Source organism: Oncorhynchus keta, chromosome 25, assembly GCF_023373465.1.
Source record: "Oncorhynchus keta strain PuntledgeMale-10-30-2019 chromosome 25, Oket_V2, whole genome shotgun sequence".
Lineage (NCBI taxonomy): Eukaryota > Metazoa > Chordata > Actinopteri > Salmoniformes > Salmonidae > Oncorhynchus > Oncorhynchus keta.
In genome coordinates this window covers 3745465-3767345 of record NC_068445.1, presented here as the reverse complement: position 1 = coordinate 3767345, position 21881 = coordinate 3745465, and the positions used below count along the sequence as shown (strand labels likewise).

At 44.6% G+C, this 21881-nt stretch overlaps 2 protein-coding genes across 5 annotated transcripts in view; both read left to right on the top strand.

Annotated features, from left to right (window-relative positions):
* LOC118357811 (uncharacterized protein KIAA0825) overlaps positions 1–21023 on the top strand; it is a 166150-nt gene extending 145127 nt beyond the window's left edge. For both annotated transcript variants that reach the window (XM_052478504.1, XM_052478503.1), the window contains exon 20: positions 18969–21023. In XM_052478504.1, coding sequence (XP_052334464.1) covers positions 18969–19143 — 175 coding nt within the window. In that variant the 3' untranslated portion in view covers positions 19144–21023. The remainder of the gene's footprint in view (positions 1–18968) is intronic.
* The window catches only part of LOC118357810 (cotranscriptional regulator FAM172A homolog), a 230206-nt gene continuing 227546 nt past the window's right edge, over positions 19222–21881 (top strand). The window contains exon 1 of one of the 3 annotated variants that reach the window (XM_052478524.1): positions 19222–21840. The gene's annotated coding sequence lies outside the window, so the exon portion shown is untranslated. The remainder of the gene's footprint in view (positions 21841–21881) is intronic. The other 2 variants (XM_052478518.1, XM_052478523.1) reach the window with 2 other exon arrangements.

Sequence of the window (21881 nt, the reverse complement as noted above, 5' to 3'; positions counted from 1 at the left end):
GTTCTGGTTGGTCAGTGCACTTGGAGATGGAGTGTTCTGATTGGCGTCGCCCGCGTCCTGATGTTGTTACTTTGGCAGCATGACTGCACATTGCCAGCTGCCGGTGACAGGTTGCCGCCCTGAGATGTCACAATCCTATCCTGTGTTTCTAACCCCACCCCCCCCCCCCACCCACCCCTCTGCCTCCCAGTCCCCTCACGGCCGTCACTCACCCATCTCTCTTCGACGCCTCCTAGACCAATCAGCCTCTGTCTCCCGGGACGCTGTGTCACACATTTAAGGATGCATGACAAAGTGCTCCTTGATTTCCCAGTGGCCACTAGCTGCAGACTGCTCACCCTGTCACACACACATGCACACACACACACACACACACACACACACACACACACACACACACACACACACACACACACACACACACACACACACACACACACACACACACACACACACACACACACCCTTTACATGTGACATAGTACACATGTCAGAGGACATCACGTCAGCAGAGTGTGTGTGGCAGACTGGGAGTTTAGAAAACCTTCTCTCATTTGCATTAGCAGTCAATTGCCATGGTTGAATTGCAACTCTTCACCAACACAGATGATAAGAGAGTACATGTTTCACTTATTGCTTTTGGAGAGGTAATGTATCATTGGAAATGTAAGAGATCAATGTATTTTTTTACGTACTTTTCAGGATCATTTAAAACCTAGATTCTAAGGAGTAATTGATAGTCAAGCACACTCCCAAAAAATGTTTTTCTCTCTTTCCACAACAACTTTATCTCACTGTCAGTGAAGGATGCAGTCTGTTGAAATAGATATTCACCATTTGTAAAGGTGCAGCGCATTTTATTTAAAAGCAAGCCACCACTTCAACTTGACACTAAAAGCTGTCTGTTTCACCAGCAACTTCCAGGTCTCGTCCGTTTGGGTCTGCCTCTCTGTTTACTTCCTTATCAACATGGAAATGGTTCTAGACTACCGGGGCCCAGTTTTTCAAAAGCTTTATTTTGTCCGGAGCACCTGAATTTTGACTATCGGAAAGGATTAAATGCATAGAAATAGAAGGAATAGAACAGGAGTCCCCATTCAAGTCTACAAATCGTCCGTTCTATTAATTGTATTTCTATGCATTGGATCGTATCCAGATAAATACCTTTTGAAAAACTGGGCCCAGGACAGTGAACACTCACCCTCTTCCAAAGACCAAACTCCTCTTTGATGTTGACATTTTTAAACAAAAATAAAAACCCAGAGTTTGACCTTTCTGCCGTGTGTCCCTTTGAAAGTAAATGAACTGCACTATGAGAGAGAATCAACTTCACTTTGAAACAGAAATGAGTCAAATGGAACTTCAGCACTGTGCTGTTAGAATGTCACCCCTCTTGTTCCAGAAAAAAATAGGCTCTTTTGACCTCTCTACCCAAGGCATTGTGGCTGTGTACTCACGTGTGTGGAGTAGACGGAGTACGTTCCTTCTCACCCACAACTCACTCGCAGACAGAGCTTTTATGCCGGATGAAAGCAAAACTTCAATTGGAGAGAGCTTTCAGCGCTGGTGTACAGGGGTACAATGAAGAAAGGGGCTGCAGTAATGCTACAAAGCCATTTGTGGCACACTTTCGCACAATTACGGCCTTTCTCTCAAAAAATGGCTTGTTTATAATAGGTGACTGAGGCAACAATTGTGGTGGAGTAGCTTTGAAGAGAGAGCGTGTTGCTCTTCAGAGACTGGAGGGGATACAATATGCCCAACATATGAGAGAAATGCTGGATAATCCTTGTGAAATGAATAGAAAATCACAATAAGTGTGTGTGTGTGTGGGGGGGGGGGTTGAGGTTTGCAGTTATCAAAACAAGCATGAAGAGTAGGAAGATAAAGTCCCGCCTCCTAGAACACAGCTGCCAGTCAAAGCATTTGAAAGCTTCCAAACAGGAGCCAATCGGCTTCTGCTCCAATGGCAGTCACATTCACCAGGCTTCTGTGGAAAGTGGGGAACAGGAATTGTTCATGACACAAAGCCACTGCTTATCCAAAAAACCAACACAGCCCTCAGATAATAAATCAATTTACCATACTGTATACGTTGGTTGCTTTTTTTTAAACGGTTGTTTTTGGTAAAGGAGTAATCCCTGTAATAGAAAACGCACTCCTTGTACATGTTGATGGATGATCATTTTCTTTGTGAATGCCATGCCTGACACCCCGTGTGTGAGTTCCAGGTAGGGCTTTGTGCAGGCACTGATTCGCCGTCTGAAGGGTGAAGTGACGTGCCGTCACATCTGCTGGGATGTCTGCGTGTGTGACTGTGTGTCTGTATGTTTACTTAGGATCCTGTGACGTGTGTGTGCCATTCCATTAAGATACTCGCAAACTAGAATGCCAAACGGGAAACACAGCCAGTCGTTGAAAAGGTATCGTCTGCATCAAAGGCATTGTGTACATTTGTCTGTAGTCTATAAACCCCACCGCTGGTTCCACTGCCTATCTCCGTTTGTCGTCCAATAGCGGGTCCCCATTTCTATTTCATGGTGAATGGGGTATTAGTTCAAAAGTTACCCACCAAAGCTAGCATTTAGGATCCAACACAGGCACAGTTTGTCTTCGTGGTGTGATTAGTGGTGTCTGTGGCGTCGGTGCCGACAGAGCATCGAGGTGATTAACATTCCCCGTCGAGACAACCGATCCGTCTAAACCACAACCTTGATGAGCCGTCTAGTCCTGGTCTGGTCAATACATCCGGATTCTTCCATGTGCGTTTAACGCCACATTGTCTCTACCCACTGTCTCAGTACTCAGTCATGGACAGGCCAATAACTGTCCTAGGGGTGTGTGTTCAGCTCGCAGACATAGTGATGGATCTGTCTTCTATCAATTAGGCGGAAAGGTGAAGAGATGTTATGTACCATGGGGCATTGCGTTGAGGGCTTCAGTTCTCTTTCTTCCTTTTCCTTTTTCTCGCTTTCTGGCTCGTTTCGCCTCGCTCCCCTCGTTCTTCCACGGTGCTCAGTTCGTTCAGTAGTGAGTGTCAGGTTCAGCTCAGGTGTGATGCACACAAAGGCAGAGAGAGGGAGAGAGTGGATCTGTGACCATTGACTGTGCACTGTTTACCTTAGCGAGTCACACGCTGTGACGTTGGAAAGTGAAAACACCGGCAGCCACGTTCCGCCCCGTCTCAGGCATGACGGGCAGCTCTGTCAGCGAGTGACATGGGCCGGGCCTCGTAACGGGAGGGGGGAGGGAAGCCTGCCAGCTCCACAGAGATTGGTAAACTCCTCTGGTACCTGTCCATACCTGCCTTAGTGTTTTTGTATTTCCTCATTTGATTACGTCCAATCAGAAGTCATGCTTCCGGTTCATGGCTCGGGTTCATCTTTTTGTGTGTCACCTGCATCCCAGACCTGTTTTACTTGTGGATCAGACACACACATGCATATAAGCATGCATACTCACACACGCACACACAGATCATCACTCTCATAAGGATTTATGGATCCTAATAGGCATTCCTTAAAGTCTCTGGGATGAAGTGTCAGAATTGATGGCAGGCAGCCTTTTTTTATTGCCTGTGTGGTGTTTGTAATTAGGCTAAATAGATGGGATTGGACACGCATGGCAAAGGCTACATCTCTCGCCCAATAGGATTTATGGCTGCACTGTGCATTCCAAGGCCTGCTCTAATGCAGTCCTTTGCATCCGGACACATGTAGTTGATTTGTATGTTGCGTCAGCCCTGGCCTGGTGACACGTAGCACTTTGCGAATGCTTTTGACATGGATTGGCCTGGTAACTCCGTGTTGAACCGATGTGTTAACTGCGATATGACTGCTGGGTGGCGAGCAGGAGATTGATGCTTGATTCGAAGGAATCGAATGAAGCCCATTGTTATTGTGGCGTTCAAGGTTCATTTTATAGCCACCGAGCGTCTGTGTGAACTGAGCTCTCTAGTAGTTTTCCCTCCATCAAGTTGGTTAGCTTTTGAGGATGTAACTTCCTTATAGGATCCATGTCTGAGGACGTCGGTTGATGACGTGGAAACCGGCCACTAGGGGCAACGGTGAGCGCTGTTACCTTCAAGTAGGTTTTGTGTTTGCTAGGGCACTGTGGACGGGGATGGTGGATGGGCGGAAACATCTGCCTCTGATTCCAAAGGTTGCAAGTTCTAAGCAGATACAAAGCTGTTTTTGAGAGGTTTGTAGTTAAGCCTATCCCAAACCTTAACTCTTACCTTAACCATTCGGAGTTAATGCCTAACCTTACAATTTCAGAGTTAATGCCTAAACCTAGCCCTGTCCCGAAACCTAACCCTGACCATACAAATGTGGAGTTAAGGCATGAACGTAACCCTAAACACTTTGAAATGTGATGTTTAAGAAAAATGAACATCTCTATTCTGACGTGAGACTGTGAGAAGTAGTTGCAGTTTTACCCTCCAGATGTACGGTGTGTGTGTTACCAATCAGATTGAAGATTCACAGCGGAGGGGGCTGCTCTCATCCACTAAGGTCTCACTCCTGGTTAAAGGAGAACAAAACTAATCATACATATTCACATGCATTCATGCACAACCCAACTACTGTACACTATGCGTTCGAGGCCAGACAAGTGGGTGTGTGTTGCTGAACCACATACTGAACCATTGTGTTTGCCCGCTCTACACATGCAATGCACAGACGCTGTACACAGATGTACACACACACACACGCACGCACGCACACACACACACGCACGCACGCACGCACGCACGCACGCACGCACGCACGCACGCACGCACGCACGCACGCACGCACGCACGCACGCACGCACGCACGCACGCACGCACGCACGCACACACACACACACACACACACACACACACACACACACACACACACACACACACACACACACACACACACACACACACACACACACACACACACACACACACACACACACACACATATCCCCCCTCAGGCTATCAGGCAGAGGAAGGGAACATGGCGAAGACAGGCCCATTGACAGGCCAGTGGCAGTAACTTATTGTGTATTGATGGGGTGTGACAAAGCATGTGGGAATGCAGGCGTGCGTGGTAGAGAGGGTTAGGGTGTGTGTGTGTCTGTGTGTGTGTCTGTTCAGGCGAGCAGGCATATGTGTGTGTGCGTTTGCATGCATCCATGCTTGTGCGTGTGTATTTCTGTGTGTGTGTGTGAGTGTGTGTGTGCATGTCTGTGTGTGTTTGTGTTCACTTGCATGTGTGCTTGCAGCGGGCGGAGTGGAGACCCTTCACAGCTCATTTAGCCCAAATGGGGCCACCTGGGTGGTGCTGGAGCTCAGTGGGGCGGCCCTGGCACTCTGGAGCCCCGCTGACAGGCCCCAAATATAGTGGCGCCTTCGGCCAATTAATCAACACAGGCACACTGACAAATCACCACACACTGACCTAATGAGAGAGAGAGAGAGAGAGAGAGAGAGAGAGAGAGAGGGAGAGAGGGAGAGAGGGAGAGAGAGAGAGAGAGAGAGAGAGAATATGAGTGACTTAGTGACTCCTTCATTGGGACATGGGGGTAAATAATGAGGTAATGAGAGAGGAATGTTAACACAGTTGTCATTGAGCACTGATCCCTGACTCCTTCTTCCCCAAACACAACCACAGCCTGGCTCTGTTATGAGGAAAATAAAACCCACAGAAACAAAATGCTGAGAAAGCCCACAACCCCCATCAATCCCCCTCAACCCCCATCAATGCTTTCCTAGCTATGAAAAATAAATACAGGGTTTCTAATACAGCACCCACTGTTCTCATGTTGCTTCAAAATAGATTAGGAGCTACAGGACATGTAAACGAGAACAACATTGATGTATGTGTCCGACTAAACTCTGGCCCGAGGTGGCATCTCCTCTAAACCTGCCCGTATCCAAATCAAATGAGCTCAGATCCGAGGTGAAATCAGAGCCTTGGACAGCATGGCTGCTCCGCTAATGACCCCCTATGGCCATCCATCCACAGCATATTACAACCAAGCACGCTCAGACACCAAGGCAATAATCATTGATATGTAATACCATGTTCAGATTGCTATTGCCCTGACATTTCGAACAGTCAATAGCAAAATGTGTTTTGCCTGTCAAGAATACAACACTACGGTATAAAGGTGGATTGACATCGCATATTAGTCATTGGGGTCCAGATGAAAGATGGTAGCTATGACTGTATCTGTACATTTGCTCTATCATACTATCTATCTGCTTGTGGTTACAATGTAGAGTCATGAATGTGCTTCTTGTTAGATCCCATGTGTTGAATAGTAATCCTGTGAAGGTGACCTAAACGAGGACAATCAGAACTTGCAACTTATATTTATAAAGTACCAGTCAAAAGGTTTGAACACACCTACACATTCAAAGGTTTTTCTTTATTTTTAATATTTTCTACATTGTAGAATACTAGTGAAGACATCAAAACTGTGAAATAACACTTATGGAATCATGTAGTAACCAATAAAGTGTTAAACAACTGGTACTGTGTGTATATACAGTTGAAGTCTGAAGTTCACATACCCTTAGGTTGGAGTCATTAAAACTCGTTTTTCAACCACTCCACAAATTTCTTGTTAACAAACTATAGTTTTGGCAAGTCGGTCATTTTTCCAATAATTGTTTACATACAGATTATTTAACTTGTAATTTACTGTATCACAATTCCAGTGGGTCAGAAGTTTACATACACTAAGTTGACTGTTCTTTTAAACTGTTGTCGTGTCTTTGGCTATGCCGGATTAAGTGATATGACATGCTATTCTATAAAATAATTTCTCCATAACTAGAGAGTCGGGCACCACAAAATAATATTTATAGAGCTGTCTTCCAAATAAACTCTTAAAGACCTAGTAATATTTTACATCAATAGCAGTCAATATTAATAACCGTCATCTTAATTCAGTCTCATCTGAAAGTTGTAAACTCTTGGTTATCTGCACGAACCCTGGCTAACAAGTTGAACCAGCAATACAAAATTGGGTTTAATTATTTATTTACTAAATACGTAACTAATCACACAGAATTACACATACACATAATTAAATCATAACTTGATTACAAATGACATCATAAAGGAAAACGTCCCTAGCGGGCGGAACAGATATGACAGCTGGTTACACAAAAGAAAAGGGGCTGCCCATTTGGAAAAGGAAAATGCAATATATATTTACTCTGAACTACGCTTCGGTAGGTTGGTGGTAGATGGAAGGCCGTGTTGCCCAACCGAGTCCTTTGTTCTTTTGAAGAATGTCTCTGCTGGTTAATTGAACAGGGTGTAGTAACGTCGTTGTGTGGTAGACGGGATACTCGGCTGTTGCTAACTCAACGGCTAGGAGGTATCACTTCTGTAGTGAATAAGAGTTCAAAGTTCATACCATTCGCAACCAAAGCTCACGCTGATGTTGGCTTCGTTCTGTAGTTATTATCTGAACCATTCTGACATCGGACCGTCGTCCTCACGTCCTCGGAACAGGAGGTTATATTGTCGTCAATGCTTTATATAGGAAGGGAGAGGAGGGCGTGTTTGAAAAGTTTTATAGCAAATGTCCCTTCACAGGGGCGGGCCACTGATTGAGCAGAGCCCTAACCTTATGAAAACCCAAATCTCACATTTTAGAAGCTAAAATCACATTTCATCCCATCACGAATCATTTCATATTCAAACATTTATATTGAACAACAATTCCATGTGAATCCGATAACTCTGATGTATAGACTTTCCACTGTAGAGTTTGTCATCTTATCATTGATGAGAATGTCTCAGATGACAACCACTATTCAACCGAACTGACATCATATTCATTAATTACCACCGCATATGTTAAATTGGTCGGATTACCAGAATGTTGTTCATTTCCCCACACCTTCTGATGTTCCCAGAATCTCTATGTTAACCAAGGTGTTTGCAAATGTAACATCAGTAGGGTAGAGAGAGGAAAAAGGGGGGAGAGGTATTTATGACTGTCATGACACTGTTGAGTGTAGGGGGCAGTATTCTGATGTTTGGATGAAAAACATACCCAAATTAAACTGCCTATTTCTCAGGTCCAGAAGCTAGAATATGTATAATAATAATCAGATTATGATAGAAAACACTCTAAAGTTTCCAAAACTGTCAAAATATTGTCTGTGAGTATAACAGAACTGATATTGCTGGCGAAAACCTGAGGACAATCCAACAAGGAAGTGCTGTTTTTCCTGAAAGCTCCCTGTTCCATTGCATGCCTTCCCTCCATTTAAAGGGATATCAACTAGATTCCTTTTCCTATGGCTTCCACATGGTCTGAACAGTCTTTAGACATAGTTTCAGGCTTTTATTCTGAAAAATGAGTGAGAAAGATCCCATCGCGTCAGTGAATGGCTGGGTGCCAGCAGCGTTTTGCATGCACCAACAGAGTGGAGCAGACATTTTCTCTCTCACTCCGATTGAAAAAGCTAAGGTCCGGTTGAAATATTAGCGATTATATATTGTAAAAACAACCTGAGGATTGATTATAAAAAATGTTTGACATGTTTCTATGAACTTTACGGATACTATTTAGTATATATCTATATTCACAGTAAAACGAGTCCTATATCGACATAAACCTGAAAGGCCGCTCAGCAAGGAAGAAGTGACTGCTCCAAAACTACGGTTTGCACCTGCACATGGGGACAAAGATTGTACTTTTTTTGAGAAATGTCCTCTGGTCTGATGAAACAAAAATAGAACTGTTTGGCCATAATCACCATTGTTATGTTTGGAGGAAAAAGAGGGATGCTTGCAAGCTGAAGAACACCATCCCAACCTTGAAGCACGGGGGGAGCAGCATCATGTTATGGGGGTGCTTTGCTGCAGGAAGGACTGGTGCACTTCACAAAATAGATGGCATAATGAGGAAGGACAATTATGTGGATATATTGAAACAACATCTCAAGACATCAGTCAGGAAGTTATAGCTTGGTCGCAAATGGGACTTCCAAATGGACAATGACCCCAAGCATACTTCCAAAGTTGTTGCAAAATGGCTTAAGGACAACAAAGTCAAGGTATTGGAGTGGCCATCACAAAGCCCTGACCTCAATCCTATAGAACATTTGTGGGCAGAACTGAAAAAGCGTGTGTGAGCAAGGAGGCCTATAAACTTGACTCAGTTACACCACCTCTGTCAGAAGGAATGGGCCAAAATTCACCCAACTTATAGTGGGACGCTTGTGGAAGGCTACCCGAAACGTTTGACCCAAGTTAAAGGCAATGCTACCAAATACTAATTGAGTGTATGTCAACTTCTGACCCACTGGGAATGTGATGAAATAAATAAAAGCTGAAATTTCACATTCTTAAAATAAAGTTGAGATTCTAACTGACCTAAGACAGGGAATTTTTACGAGGATTAAATGTCAGGAATTGTGAAACCTGAGTTTAATGTATTTGGCTAAGGTGTATGTAAACTTCCATCTTCAACTATATATATATACAGTTTATATACAAGATTGTGTTCCACACCCATCTCCAAACTACTATAGTGGGAATGGTTCAATTTAGGATGGGACACCAGTAGACTTCCCATTGTAATGCAGCCCAGCATCCAGCACCTGTTGTTTACCAAGCGTGTGACAAATGCAATTTGATTGATTGATTGATTGAGATAGAGAAGGAGAGTGAATGTAGTGAATATTCAGGCAGGAACTCCCGCTATTGAGCTGTGTGTGTCATGCGTTTTGTCTTGGGATGGGAGTTGTCTGATGTGCTAAGCCCCAGCCTGTCGGCCCCATCGACTCGCTGCTGCGATGGAGAGCCCACAGAGAGGATGCACAACTGCATGCTCCTCCCATCCATTACCTCCTAGCTGCATGCTAACGCTATTGCGTCTCTAACTATATTAGGTATGCACAGACCATCTGGCCCATTCATTCAAAGGGGCTCATTGATGAAAGTGTTTGTGTGTGTGTTTGTGTGCTACAAATACTGTCTCAGTAAGAGGCCTAACACAGATCCAAAAGCTTATGTTTCTTTATAAATGAATGGAACGCGATGGCAGTAATGAATTCGGAAAGGTCTCTGTGAACCAATCAAAACCTTCATCTTCTGTGACATTGGAGCCAATAGGTGGACTTGTTGAATAGCTGAATCTATCATGCATTTTTTTTTTATCGAGCATGTTGCATGGTAAATAAGCAATTACTACTACTTCTACTTCTGTTGTTGTGAAATGATCCGTATTGCAATGAGGAGTAGGAAAACAGGAAGCAGTCCTTTGTTTTGCGTGCGAATGCTGTGGAGCGGTGGTGTGGCGGATTCCGTGTGATCTCTATTGGCATGTGCGCTCTCAGTGCTGACAATAGCCCCTCACGTTGGCCCTTTCACTGTCACCTTATCTCCTTCAGGCTTCTGTTGGTAGCTGTAGTGGCAGAGTATTATAATTTCATTATAAAACCGGGATAAAAAACACACAGCCCACTGATAGAAATCTGTAGATTAGGAAAAGCAGCACAATAAATTATGCAAAGTGTTTGAAAACACATACAGCTATAATTAGGTGGCATTTGATTTTAAATGAGCTGACAGCGAGGACTTATTTATCTCTTTAACCCCCTAAAACTGCCATTAGCATAGGGTGAAATGAGCTGTTTGAAATGGTAAGAGCGCGTCGTGTGATCAGATTGGACTAAGCCCTCCTTCTCAACTTGAAAGGCCGGTGTTTTGCCGGGAGATCAGGCTCCCGGGGTGGAATGTGTTCCAGCGGCAGGTGAGATCAATGTCCTCTAGGGGTAATCGCTTCACACCAGCCCTGACACAAAGACGAAGCCCAACCACAGGACTATTAACTAATAACGTCATTATGGCGACCACAGCAGCCCCTCCACATCTCTATATGGCTGCTTGGTGTGGAAGGAAGGAGGATCTGTTAAGTGACTCAACACAGTCACCAGATTGAGGTGGAAAGTACTCTATTACTCCCGACCTACCATGACACCGTTAGATTATTTGTATTGATTGCTGCGTTGTCGGGAAAGAGCATCAATTCAGCATCATTTGATGCAAAATGCATCATACAAGGATGATTTCTGTATTTTTTCCCAAGTTACATATCTAGAAAACTCGAGTGCTGACAAGCGGAACGTTTTGGGACTTTGTCAACAATGGACTAACGAAGCAAATGCCGGTATATCGTTTTAGGGTGGAATTGTCCTTTATAGCCTGCAATTGATATTGTATGTTATGGAAAGGATTTTCCAGGGGGTTGAATAAAGTTTTGAGGTATCAATGTCTCACTTGTTTTAAAGCAGGGCCCTGTGTCAGTCAATTCTCTCAAGTCTCTTGTGCATCACCGTGTTTAAGACTTCATATATGCACAACTAACAAAGAGGATGTGCTGAATAAATGATAGCCTATTTCCTGGTAGAATATCTAGGTGAAATCAGGAGGAATATATTTTTGTTCTTTTCCCTGTTCAGCAGGGAGTGGGGAAGCTAAAGTTGGTGTCTGTTTATCACCAGCATCTTTGTTCATTAATTCATGGGCCTATATTTTATGCATTTGGAGGGTTATGGAGGGCCTGCTGGGGTAGGGGCTGGGGTCTGTCTGTGTTGCTGCTTCTGGGGGCTGGTCTGCCTGTGTGTAGCGGAGCAGGGCCACGGGGGTAAAATAAGAGCTGTCATCCCCCCTCTCTCTGCGCTCTGCCCTGGCCTGTCGAGGAAGACAGATTGCCTGTGCCGAGCTGTTTGATCCCGGGGACCTGGAGGCTTGCCTCAGCCCTTAGCAGGTGTCTGCAGCTTCTGCTCCACACTGAGACTTCTACAGGGAGAGAGGGAGGGAGGGAGGGTTCAGCCTCTCAGAGATACACACATTAAAACATTAAAACACATTGTTCTGCATGCAGACATCGACTCTGCTCCTCACAGAGTCTGGTGCTCCGTTAGAATACGGCACACTAGTTTGGCTGGGGTTGGTATGGGAAGTGGGTCTTATTCCGACCACACTAATTGTTGGTTGGTGCCACATGCGACTGCCTGCAGCGTGAGAGACAGACAGGTCCTGTGAGGGGCTGTCAGAGGGAAAATAGGTTTCAAGTTTTTTATTGTCACGTGCACAAGTACAGGGAAATGCCTTTCTTACTTGCTCTTTCCCAACAATGCAGTAATCAATATCAGTATTACTATACAAAATGTGTGTGTTTTTTGTGTGTAGAGTAAGTATGAATGTGCGTGCGTGTTATGTGTGTGTGTGTGAGAAAATGACGTGTGTGTGTGTGTGTGTGTGTGTGTGTGTGTGTGTGTGTGTGTGTGTGTGCGTGCGTGCGTGCGTGCGTGCGTGCGTGCGTGCGTGCGTGCGTGCGTGCGTGCGTGCGTGCGTGCGTGCGTGCTGGAGTGTCAGTGTGTATGAGTGTGCATAGAGACTTAAATCAATCTAAAATCAAATAGGGTCCGTGCAGATTGTCCGTGTTGCCATTTTGTTAGCTACAGTATTTAGCAGTCTTATGACTTGTGGGATAGAAGCTGTTCTGGAGGCTGTTGGTGTCAGACTTGTTGCTCCGTTACCACTTTCCGTGTGGAAGCAGAGAGAGCAGTCTATGGCTTGGGTGGCTGGAGTCTTTAGCTATTTTCCAGTGCCTTCCACACAGCCTGATATAGAGGTACTGGTTGGCAGGGAGCTTGGCCCCAGTGATGTACTGGGCTGTCCGCACCACCTTCTGTAGCGCCATGCGATCAATGTCGGCGCAGTTGCCATACCAAGCAGTGATGCAGCCAGTCAGAATTCTCTCAATGGTGCAGCAGTAGAACCTTTTGAGGATTTGAGGACCCATGCCAAATTCTTTCAACCGTCCTGAGGGGTACGAGGCGCTGGCATGACTTATTCACGACTGTTTGCGTGCGTGTGGACCATTTTAAGTCCACTGTGGAACTTGCAGGTCTAGTCCCGGTCCATTTCAACCCCCCTAATGTGGATGGGGACGTGCTTGCCCCCCGTTTCCTGTAGTCTACGACCAGCTCCTTGGTCTTACTGACATTGAGGGAGTGGTTGTCTGTCCTGTCGAGAGTTGCGGTGCGGGGTCGTGATTTAGCTCAAGAGGTCCCGGGCCTTCTCTCTGAGAGTCCCAACCTTCCAGGGATCTATTTTAGTGGGGGTGCCACAGCTAGCCATATGAGCACCGCCAGGCTAACCAGTGCTGAACAAAGGCCTGAGTCAAGCGCTGGGAGGAGAAGAGCTGCCGTGCTGCTCTCACTAACACTGGGAGAGTGTTAGTTCTCTCCCAGAGAAGGCATCACTCCTTCTGGGTAGTGGGAGATGATGCAGTCCATACCAATGGCAGCAATCAGTTCCTGAAGTACCAACATAATTGATATAGCTAACTGTGGAATAACTTTCCTTGCTGCAGTAAAAACAAATACACCGTCAGGAGGCAAACATATTAATATGGAAATGGCCCCATTAATTTAGAGCATGGATTTGATTATTCATTAATTAAGCCAGTGCAAATTTGCACAATCTAAGTGACTTGAGAATGTTGAAGACCCAGAACCACCCTCACAAAGGAATTGTGAGGGTGGGTCACCCTAAATGGAGTTATGAATGCCTACGTGTAATAAATGTCTACGTGAAATGAACGTCTGTGAACATTGGTCAATCTATAAGGTGACGATTTTCAATTGAAAATCATAGTCACTTAGATCTTACTGCAGGAAACTCTTCAAGCCAAGACTTGCCACCAAACTCTCTCGAGGAGGTTCGTGTCGCAGACCTGAACTTTGCTGCGGTGTTCAGTCACAACGTTATATCTCTATCACCCCTCACTCCCTCCTCCCTGTCTTCCTCTGGAGTGCAGGGAAGGCATTCATGTGTCTATCTGTGTAAGTGGGTGTGTGGATGTATTAGTGTAGTGTAGGTGTGTGTGAGTGTCTGTGTGTGTGTGTGTGTGTGTGTGTGTGTGTGTGTGTGTGTGTGTGTGTGTGTGTGTGTGTGTGTGTGTGTGTGTGTGTGTGTGTGTGTGTGTGTGTGTGTGTGTGTGTGTGTGTGTGTGTGTGCATTTAGGGGATGTATAGCCAGGGGGTTTATATCTGGAGAGGGTCCTTTGGTCCTCAGATGTGAGGGTCTCATCACTGCTGGGATTGAGGGTTTAAGTCCGTGGCGTGGGTGTGAGGCAGCCCGTGTGGGTTTGTGTGTGATGGTGTGTGACGCTGTGTGCGTGTGTGTGTGCATGCATGCATGTGTCGATGTCCTATTTCAAAGGGTGCTCACAGATCTGTCGGTGGCCCTTTGGTCAGGCGCTCCATCACTCGCCTTCGAGCGAGTCGGAAGGCGCATGCTTGGTGGGTGACGGGCCCGGCTTTGACGTGACAGGGCAGCAGAGACTCTGTGGCTATAGAGCAGGGCCTTCACGTAGAGTCACTCTGATGACACAGATGGACTGCTGACAGAGGAACACTGCTGTATGGGTAGAGAGACGGTATCACACAGATCATGTATTCATCTCAATGGTTGGACCAGAGACCAGAGGAACTCTTCTGTATGAACAGAGTGGGTTCTGGGTGTTGTAGTGTGGAAGCTGTGGATATCCAGCTCTAATGTGTGCGTGAGGTTTAGGTTTAGCTTTAAAGTAGGGAACATTCTAAAGATTTTAACTTTAGATTATGTTAAAATGTAGCTACATTTGAGTGGGGCCATGGACATACACATTGTGCTGAAGATATTAGGTGTTCCCTTTTGATAGACTAATGCTGTAGCTGGAGTATAATCGCTTCTGTCAACTCTCTGTCTTGTCAATATTCAAATCCACCGTCCCGTTCCATGCTTGTCAGTTACAATTGTCATCCCGCTCTTAGCCAAGGGAAGTCAGGTATACAAATTGAATTGGAGATGACTCCTCAATGGAAATTGAGTTCAGAGCTGACCTTTGCTCTGCATTGTGAACTTGTCAGTTACACTAACTTGGGCCCGTTTGCTAAAGGGCGTTTTCCTACCTTTTTCACTCGCTCTCTGTGTTTGTCTGTCTTTCTCTCTTGCACACACACACACACACACACACACACACACACACACACACACACACACACACACACACACACACACACACACACACACACACACACACACACACACACACACACACACACACACACACACACACACACACACACACACACACACACACACACACACACACACACACACACACATCGACACATCTCCTATCACTTGGGAAGCACAGCCTTTGTGGTTCACCATGATTCTCATCACAACCGTATTTGGTGTGTTGTGTAGAAGTGCTCAGTGTAAAGTCCAAAAGTGCCCACTCACACGGTACGGGCAGTGTAACGTAAATACAAAAGGGCAAATGCAGGAGCATGAAATGCAGTGCCATATCCTCATCCCATATCGCTGACTACCTCAGCAGGCCTGTGGAGGACCAATGTTTCAGCTCTCCCTCTCTGCTGACACATATCAGCCTGGCATGCACGGAAAGCACTGACCTTTAGAAAGTTGAGCACTTTAAATGTTTAGGTTTGGGTTATGATGGATCCTTGAGGCCCTCAGCATGTGTAAAGGCCCTGATTAGGTCCTTGTCAGACTCATTTAGCCAAAGTGTCTCGCGCCGTGTGGCTCTATGTTTGACAGGCACCCTTTTAAACAAACACTGGTACCTGTCGGGGATTCCGCTGGCACCCAGCGCAGCACGAACACGCCACTCTGAGGAAAACCACTCCGACACTGACAGCTCACACAATTGCCATCACTCCTTCTCTCACTTCCTTTCTCTCTCTCTCTAGTCTATCTTTCTCCTGCTGGATTGTCCTGGCACTAGAGCACTCGATCTCAGTAGAGAGTTGGTTTTATGTAAAATGCTAATATGGTCTGAGTAAATGTAGATTGCAAGATTCTAACTGAAGGAAGGTACTGGAGGTCATTTACACACTGATAATCCGTGAGAATGGCTTTAATTCCCGATGAGACAAACATTGAGGCGAAGGTGGACTGTCAGAATTAGCTCCATCCGTCAGAGTGTATCTATCATTGCAGCCAGCCGACATTGGCTTAAATATTGTGCCCATGCATTCCTATCGAAGTACATCAGGTTTATTTTTTTTCAATTCTTTAAATTAAAAAAAAAAACATCTCCAGTGACATCAATACAGTACACATATGAGTCGTAATATGTGTGTCCTATTCCGTATTCAGAGGAAGCGCCTAGTCAGCAAGTCCAGTATTAATGCATGAGAAATGAGCCCAGCCTGTAGGAATTAAAGGGTAAGGCTCCCCTTATTAAGATGTAAATTCAAAGGAAACTTCTGAAATGAGGATGCTGTGAAGTTATTGTCAACTTTAGCCTACTTGGAACTGAATTTCTAAACAGCATTGGTTTTTTTTTCACTCGCTCAAATTAGCAACAGCGATAGAATCACATATTGTTGGTGTGTGTTTTTAAAGCTAAATCACCCTCAGTCCCAGTTAGAATGTGCATTTCCGTCTGGGTTTAGGACAGTTGGCATTGTGAATGTGAAACTGCACTGTCTGGACATTGTATAGTGTTCGTAGCATAAGGTAGCTTAGATATATACATGACAAGTGTTGGTATGTTAGATCTCTCTCTCTCTCTCTCTCTCTCTCTCTCTCTCTCTCTCTCTCTTCTCTTGTAAATTTGCACTTAACACCTTCCTGCAGAAAGGCTTCTCATTCATCAACTCTGTTTGTCCCAGTGACAAGCGGGGCGCTTCCTGAATATCAATATCAGCTAAGACAATGCGTCGCTTCGCTCAGCCAGTAACCTTCAGCTAAATGTCATTCTGCTTAATCCTATTTGAAAATTAAACATTGAAAAACCTTTAGCGTTTCTTCCTGCCTTCCTCCCCTACTCACTCCCTCTATCCCTCCATCCTCCCATGGTTCATTTTGCACGTCTGTGACATTTGTAAATATTATGTTTTTCATGTTCCCATTATTTGTTTTGGGGGGGTTTCAAATCATGGCTGACTATAGGATGATAAAGAGATGTGATTGGATTTTTATTGAACTGTGTGGTATAATAGTCATGAGGTATAGCTGTTGCCCCTCTCTCTCCTACTCCCCACCCCATCATTTCTACTATAGTGTCAGTTTGTGGTGGCTTCAGGAAGGTATAGAGTTGTCATAAGGAGAAGCTGTCTTAACTAACCCCCCCCCCCCTCTCTCTCTCTCCTCTCCACCCCTCATCCTCCCCCTCGTTGGTCTGTCTATCAGGTGACAGTCCACTGGCTCGGTGATAGTAGAGAGAGGGAGAGATGGAGAGGGAGAAGAGACTGAGAAAAAGAGGCCGTGGAGAAGAGAGCAGACATGTGCGAAGGGCCCCATGCATCAAGTGCACATATTTACATAAACAAATCCTCCCCGTATAGACGGTAATTACCACGGTGACAGTGCAGGAGAGGAAGAGAAAGAGGATGTCTGATTCGGCCAGATACACACAATGACTGAGGCAGAAACTCCATCAAAGCTCTCGCATGGAGGAGCCCGCTCTTTTGTATGCATGGAATGCGTCACGTAGTCAAAGCTCTCCCTCTCACACATATACAATACGCCTACCTTCCCCCGTTTGAAGATATGGTGAATATATAGGCGAGGGAGATGGGGGTGGGAGGGGGGCAATAAAAGGAGACAGAGATTGCAATGAAAATGCAATCATTTACAGTTCGATAGAGTTCTCTTTAGATAGGACGACATGACTCTACCTTGCGCTCATTCTCTCTCCATATAGATATTAACATTTGATTGACCACAGTCACAGCTCAAAGGGACGGCTTTCTCTCGAGGGAGAAAAGTAGTGGAAAAAGAGAGAAGAGGGTGAAGAGGGACAGGGAGAAGAGGGACAGGGAAAGGTAAAGGAGTTAGGCACCTTAAAGGGATAGTTCAGGATTTTGGCAATGAGGCCCTGTATCTACTTCCCTCGAGTCAGATGAAATCGTGGACACCATTTGTATGTATCTGTGTCCAGTACGAAGGAAGTTAGAGGTGGTTTCGCAAAAGACAATGCTAACGCCACAGTAGCTATCAACTTCCTTCAAACTGCACACACACAGACATACAAATGGTATCTACGAGTTCATCTGACTCTGGGGAAGTAGATACAGGGCGTCATTGCCAAAATCCTGATCTATCTGTTGAAGTCTAAAACCAGATCAACACCGATCATACCTGTCCCTTATGAGTTGCCCACTGTGCTGTGCTCCTGTGCTTTCCACCAGAGGGTCAGGAGTATGCTGTGAGATTAGCAGGTGAAGTGAATCACCAGGGTATGTGCACACTCCACATCAATATTTCAACATTGTCAGAGAGAAAGCTTCTGTTTTTCTTCCTCATTTTCCACTGTGTTGATGTTTCCTAGAACCTCTTTTGGGAGCAGTCCTCTCACGCTTGTATGTAAAACATAGAGTTCTATGCACAGGCTGACAGTGAAAGCTCAGAATCTGACATATTGTACACTCTGAAATACCAAGACACGTTCCCATATGAAAACTTCACAGTGTACATCTTGGTTTTCATGCCAACGCTGTACATCTGCGAGAGTGCAGTGTGCATGTGGTGTGGGCATTGGAGTATTCTCCGCTTGATCTCTGTGCTGAACCTGGCAGAATCTGAGGGAGAAGTGCGTGTGTATGTGTGCGTGTGTATGTGTGTGTGTGTGTGTGTGTGTGTGTGTGTGTGTGTGTGTGTGTGTGTGTGTGTGTGTGTGTGTGTGTGTGTGTGTGTGTGTGTGTGTGTGTGTGTGTGTGTGTGTGTGTGTGTGTGTCTCTCTGTCTCTGTCTTTCTTTGTCAGACAGAGCTGTGATGTGTGTGTGTGTTATAGATGACAGAAAACTCTGGTAACTAACTAAGCACTGTCTGTCTGTCTGTCTGTCTGTCTGTCTGTCTGTCTGTCTGTCTGTCTGTCTGTCTGTCTGTCTGTCTGTCTGTCTGTCTGTCTGTCTGTCTGTCTGTCTGTTCCAGGTGGGAGATGCAGTATGGTGCAGTTCTGGAAGATGAAGAGAAGCCTCTGGTGGAGGAGCTGCAGAAAGCCTACTTCAACCAGAGCCCTGGATCCCAAGGTGCCCCCCACCCACCTCCGGAGTCACCCAGGCAGCACCAGGATGAACAGCATGCAGCAGCAAACATCATCAATTAAATCTGCTGCACTCCTTCCTCCAAAAGGCCCTTTGTGTTAATCGAGAAACATTGTAATGTCTGTGCAGTACAGCTAAGGGAGAAGCTGTGTGTGCGTGTGTGTGTGTGCGTGAGTGCGTGTGTGTGTGTACGTTACTTTGAAAATGTTATCCGATACTAGTTCCCTGTCCAAAGTTGTAATCAGTAACGCAACTTTTGGATTACCCACTAGGCAGGGTAGCCTAGTGGTTAGAGCGTTGGACTAGTAACCGGAAGGTTCAAACCCCCAAGCTGTCACGGTACAAATATGTCGTTCTGCCCCTGAACAGGCAGTTAAACCACTGTTCCTAGGCTGTCGTTGAAAGTAAGAATTTGTTCTTAACTGACTTGCCTAGTTAAATAAAGGTAAAATAAAAAGTAAAATCTGATTCATTTAATTTGCTTTTGGATTACTTTCCATGTAGCCCTTTACACTCATACCTGTATAGGGAGTGACAATTGCAGATTTTTAACAAGTGCCTAAATTGAAATGTAATGGCTGTACAGTAAAATGCTATACATGATGTCAGAGCTCTGGATCTGGGGTTTGACTGACAGCTGTTCTGAATTTGAGCGTCGCGCATGACAAGAAGTTTCCCCCATCCCTCCCAGTAATCGGGCACAATTTGCAACGTTTTTGTTGTCTGAGTGAGGGAAATGCTGTAAATTAAGATGACTCGATGTATTTTGAAAGATGAGACATTGAGGATTAGAATAAATACCACTTTGATGTCATACAAGCACCTCAAATTTCCAAATTATGATCCCCATGTTTGATGTACAGTTAGAAGATGACATGGCGTCACACCCCTGGGTTGTTCTGAACAGAATGAGCCTATGTTTGTTTATTGTGAAGGACATTTGCTGCGGAAACACGCACCTAAATGCACTCATGACTCTCCAAAATGACGATATTTTTCCTCTGAATTACCCCGTGAAAGCCTAACACTGTAACATCGTATTTTATAACTTGAGTGTGAAGGGTTTTAAGAGGCATTAGAAGACAAAAATGATCCATCAAATGACTTGTGGTCAGACTCCCTCAGGTGGATCAAACTTAATCTTGAGCATTTGTTTTTCAATGCTGAGTTGAATGTCATTGAGAAAAGAAAAAGGTGTCATTATGTATTTTCTGAATTTAAAAGTAACCCAAGAAGTAATCATGTATTTTTTCAAACGTATCTGTAATCTGATCTGATTACAAAAAAAATGTTGGTAACGTTACTGATTGCAGTTAGTTAAAAAAAAGAAAAGAAATGACATGTAACCGATTGCATGTTATTGGTTACTTCCAAACCCTGGGTGTGTGAATACGTGTGTGTGCTCGCCTGCGTGTGTGTGTGCGTGTGTGTGTGTGTGTGTGGGCTTGCCTGCGTGTGTGTGTGTACTTGCATGAATGATTTCATGTATGTGTACCCAGAGACACACTCTCTTCTCCTTGTTTGTTATCACTGGGATTTCATATTTTTGGTGCACATCCACGGGACAGGTTTCTGGATTGGAGGCAGAGTTTGTTTGCTCTGCTCGAGAATATGTTTATCCAGGGACTATGTGATCACTGAAGTTGAAGAAGCTTGTGTAAAGGCATTGGTGTCAGCATATTTCTTCCCCAGTTCCCCCCCAAAAAAGTAACTTCAAATCCCCCGATTTAGAGGAAAATATGTGTTATGATTACACAATGTCACCAGAATGTGTCCCACCATCTAACATCAGTCAGACATTTGTGCGCTGAGAGCATAGCTTGTGATTTGTGATACTTTTTGTTTCCAGGTTTTCTGTATTTTCTTATTCATGAGATGAGACAGAATCTACCAGAATTAAACATGAAAATAATAAATATATTTTCTTCATGATTTCATCACATTACATTGCTATTTATTCCGCTGCACATACATAGTGTGTCAACCAGACAGATATGTTGCTGTTTTCAGAGTTTCATTCAAATGTGTGATCAGTAGGATACATACAGTATATGAACTACAAGTAGAATACTTATACTAACAACAACAAAACTATTATTTTGCTCCATCTGAAAAACTGTGCTGCTTACATTTAATATAAAATAACGAAAAGCAAATCATTCTTTTCATATTGGTGTAGAAATGTATTAAGCCACTGCTCCTGTAAGATTTGAGGGTTTACATATAATGAATGGGCTTCTCTCCTCTATTCTCAGGACAGAATGGAAGCTTTGATTTGGTTTTGTCTACACGGGAGGGAATTCCAAAGAAGAGCTTCATTCTAATGTTCAGGATGAGAATATGCTTCTCCAGGAGTTATGAGTCTTTGATATCCCTGAGCAAATGTAAGGACACATAGTTATTCAAACAGTAGACCTATCCCGCCTTTGGGGTATAGTGTTTATTTAGGAGGATTAAAACTGCTTATACTTTTGAAAACAGTGTTGCAGGGATGTGCTGGTGGTGAGGGGGGCACATAGGATGAGAAAATAGAATGTATATCGAATGTGTACACATCTGATTATTCCAATGTGAAACATGGTGGGTGAAACAGCGTTGAGCTGTCCCTTTAAATATTCCTTCCGGGTGGTTGTCTCGGTAACCCGGAAGCTTCCAATTCTGAGATTCCCTTCCTGTTTTTTTTTTGTTGTTGTACATTTTAAGGAAGCAGGGGGTGCTGGCTTATTGATATCTTTTTGGGATATTCGCTTGTAGTGGTGGTATGTGTTTGAAGCTAAATAAATGCATGACTGTGAAATAA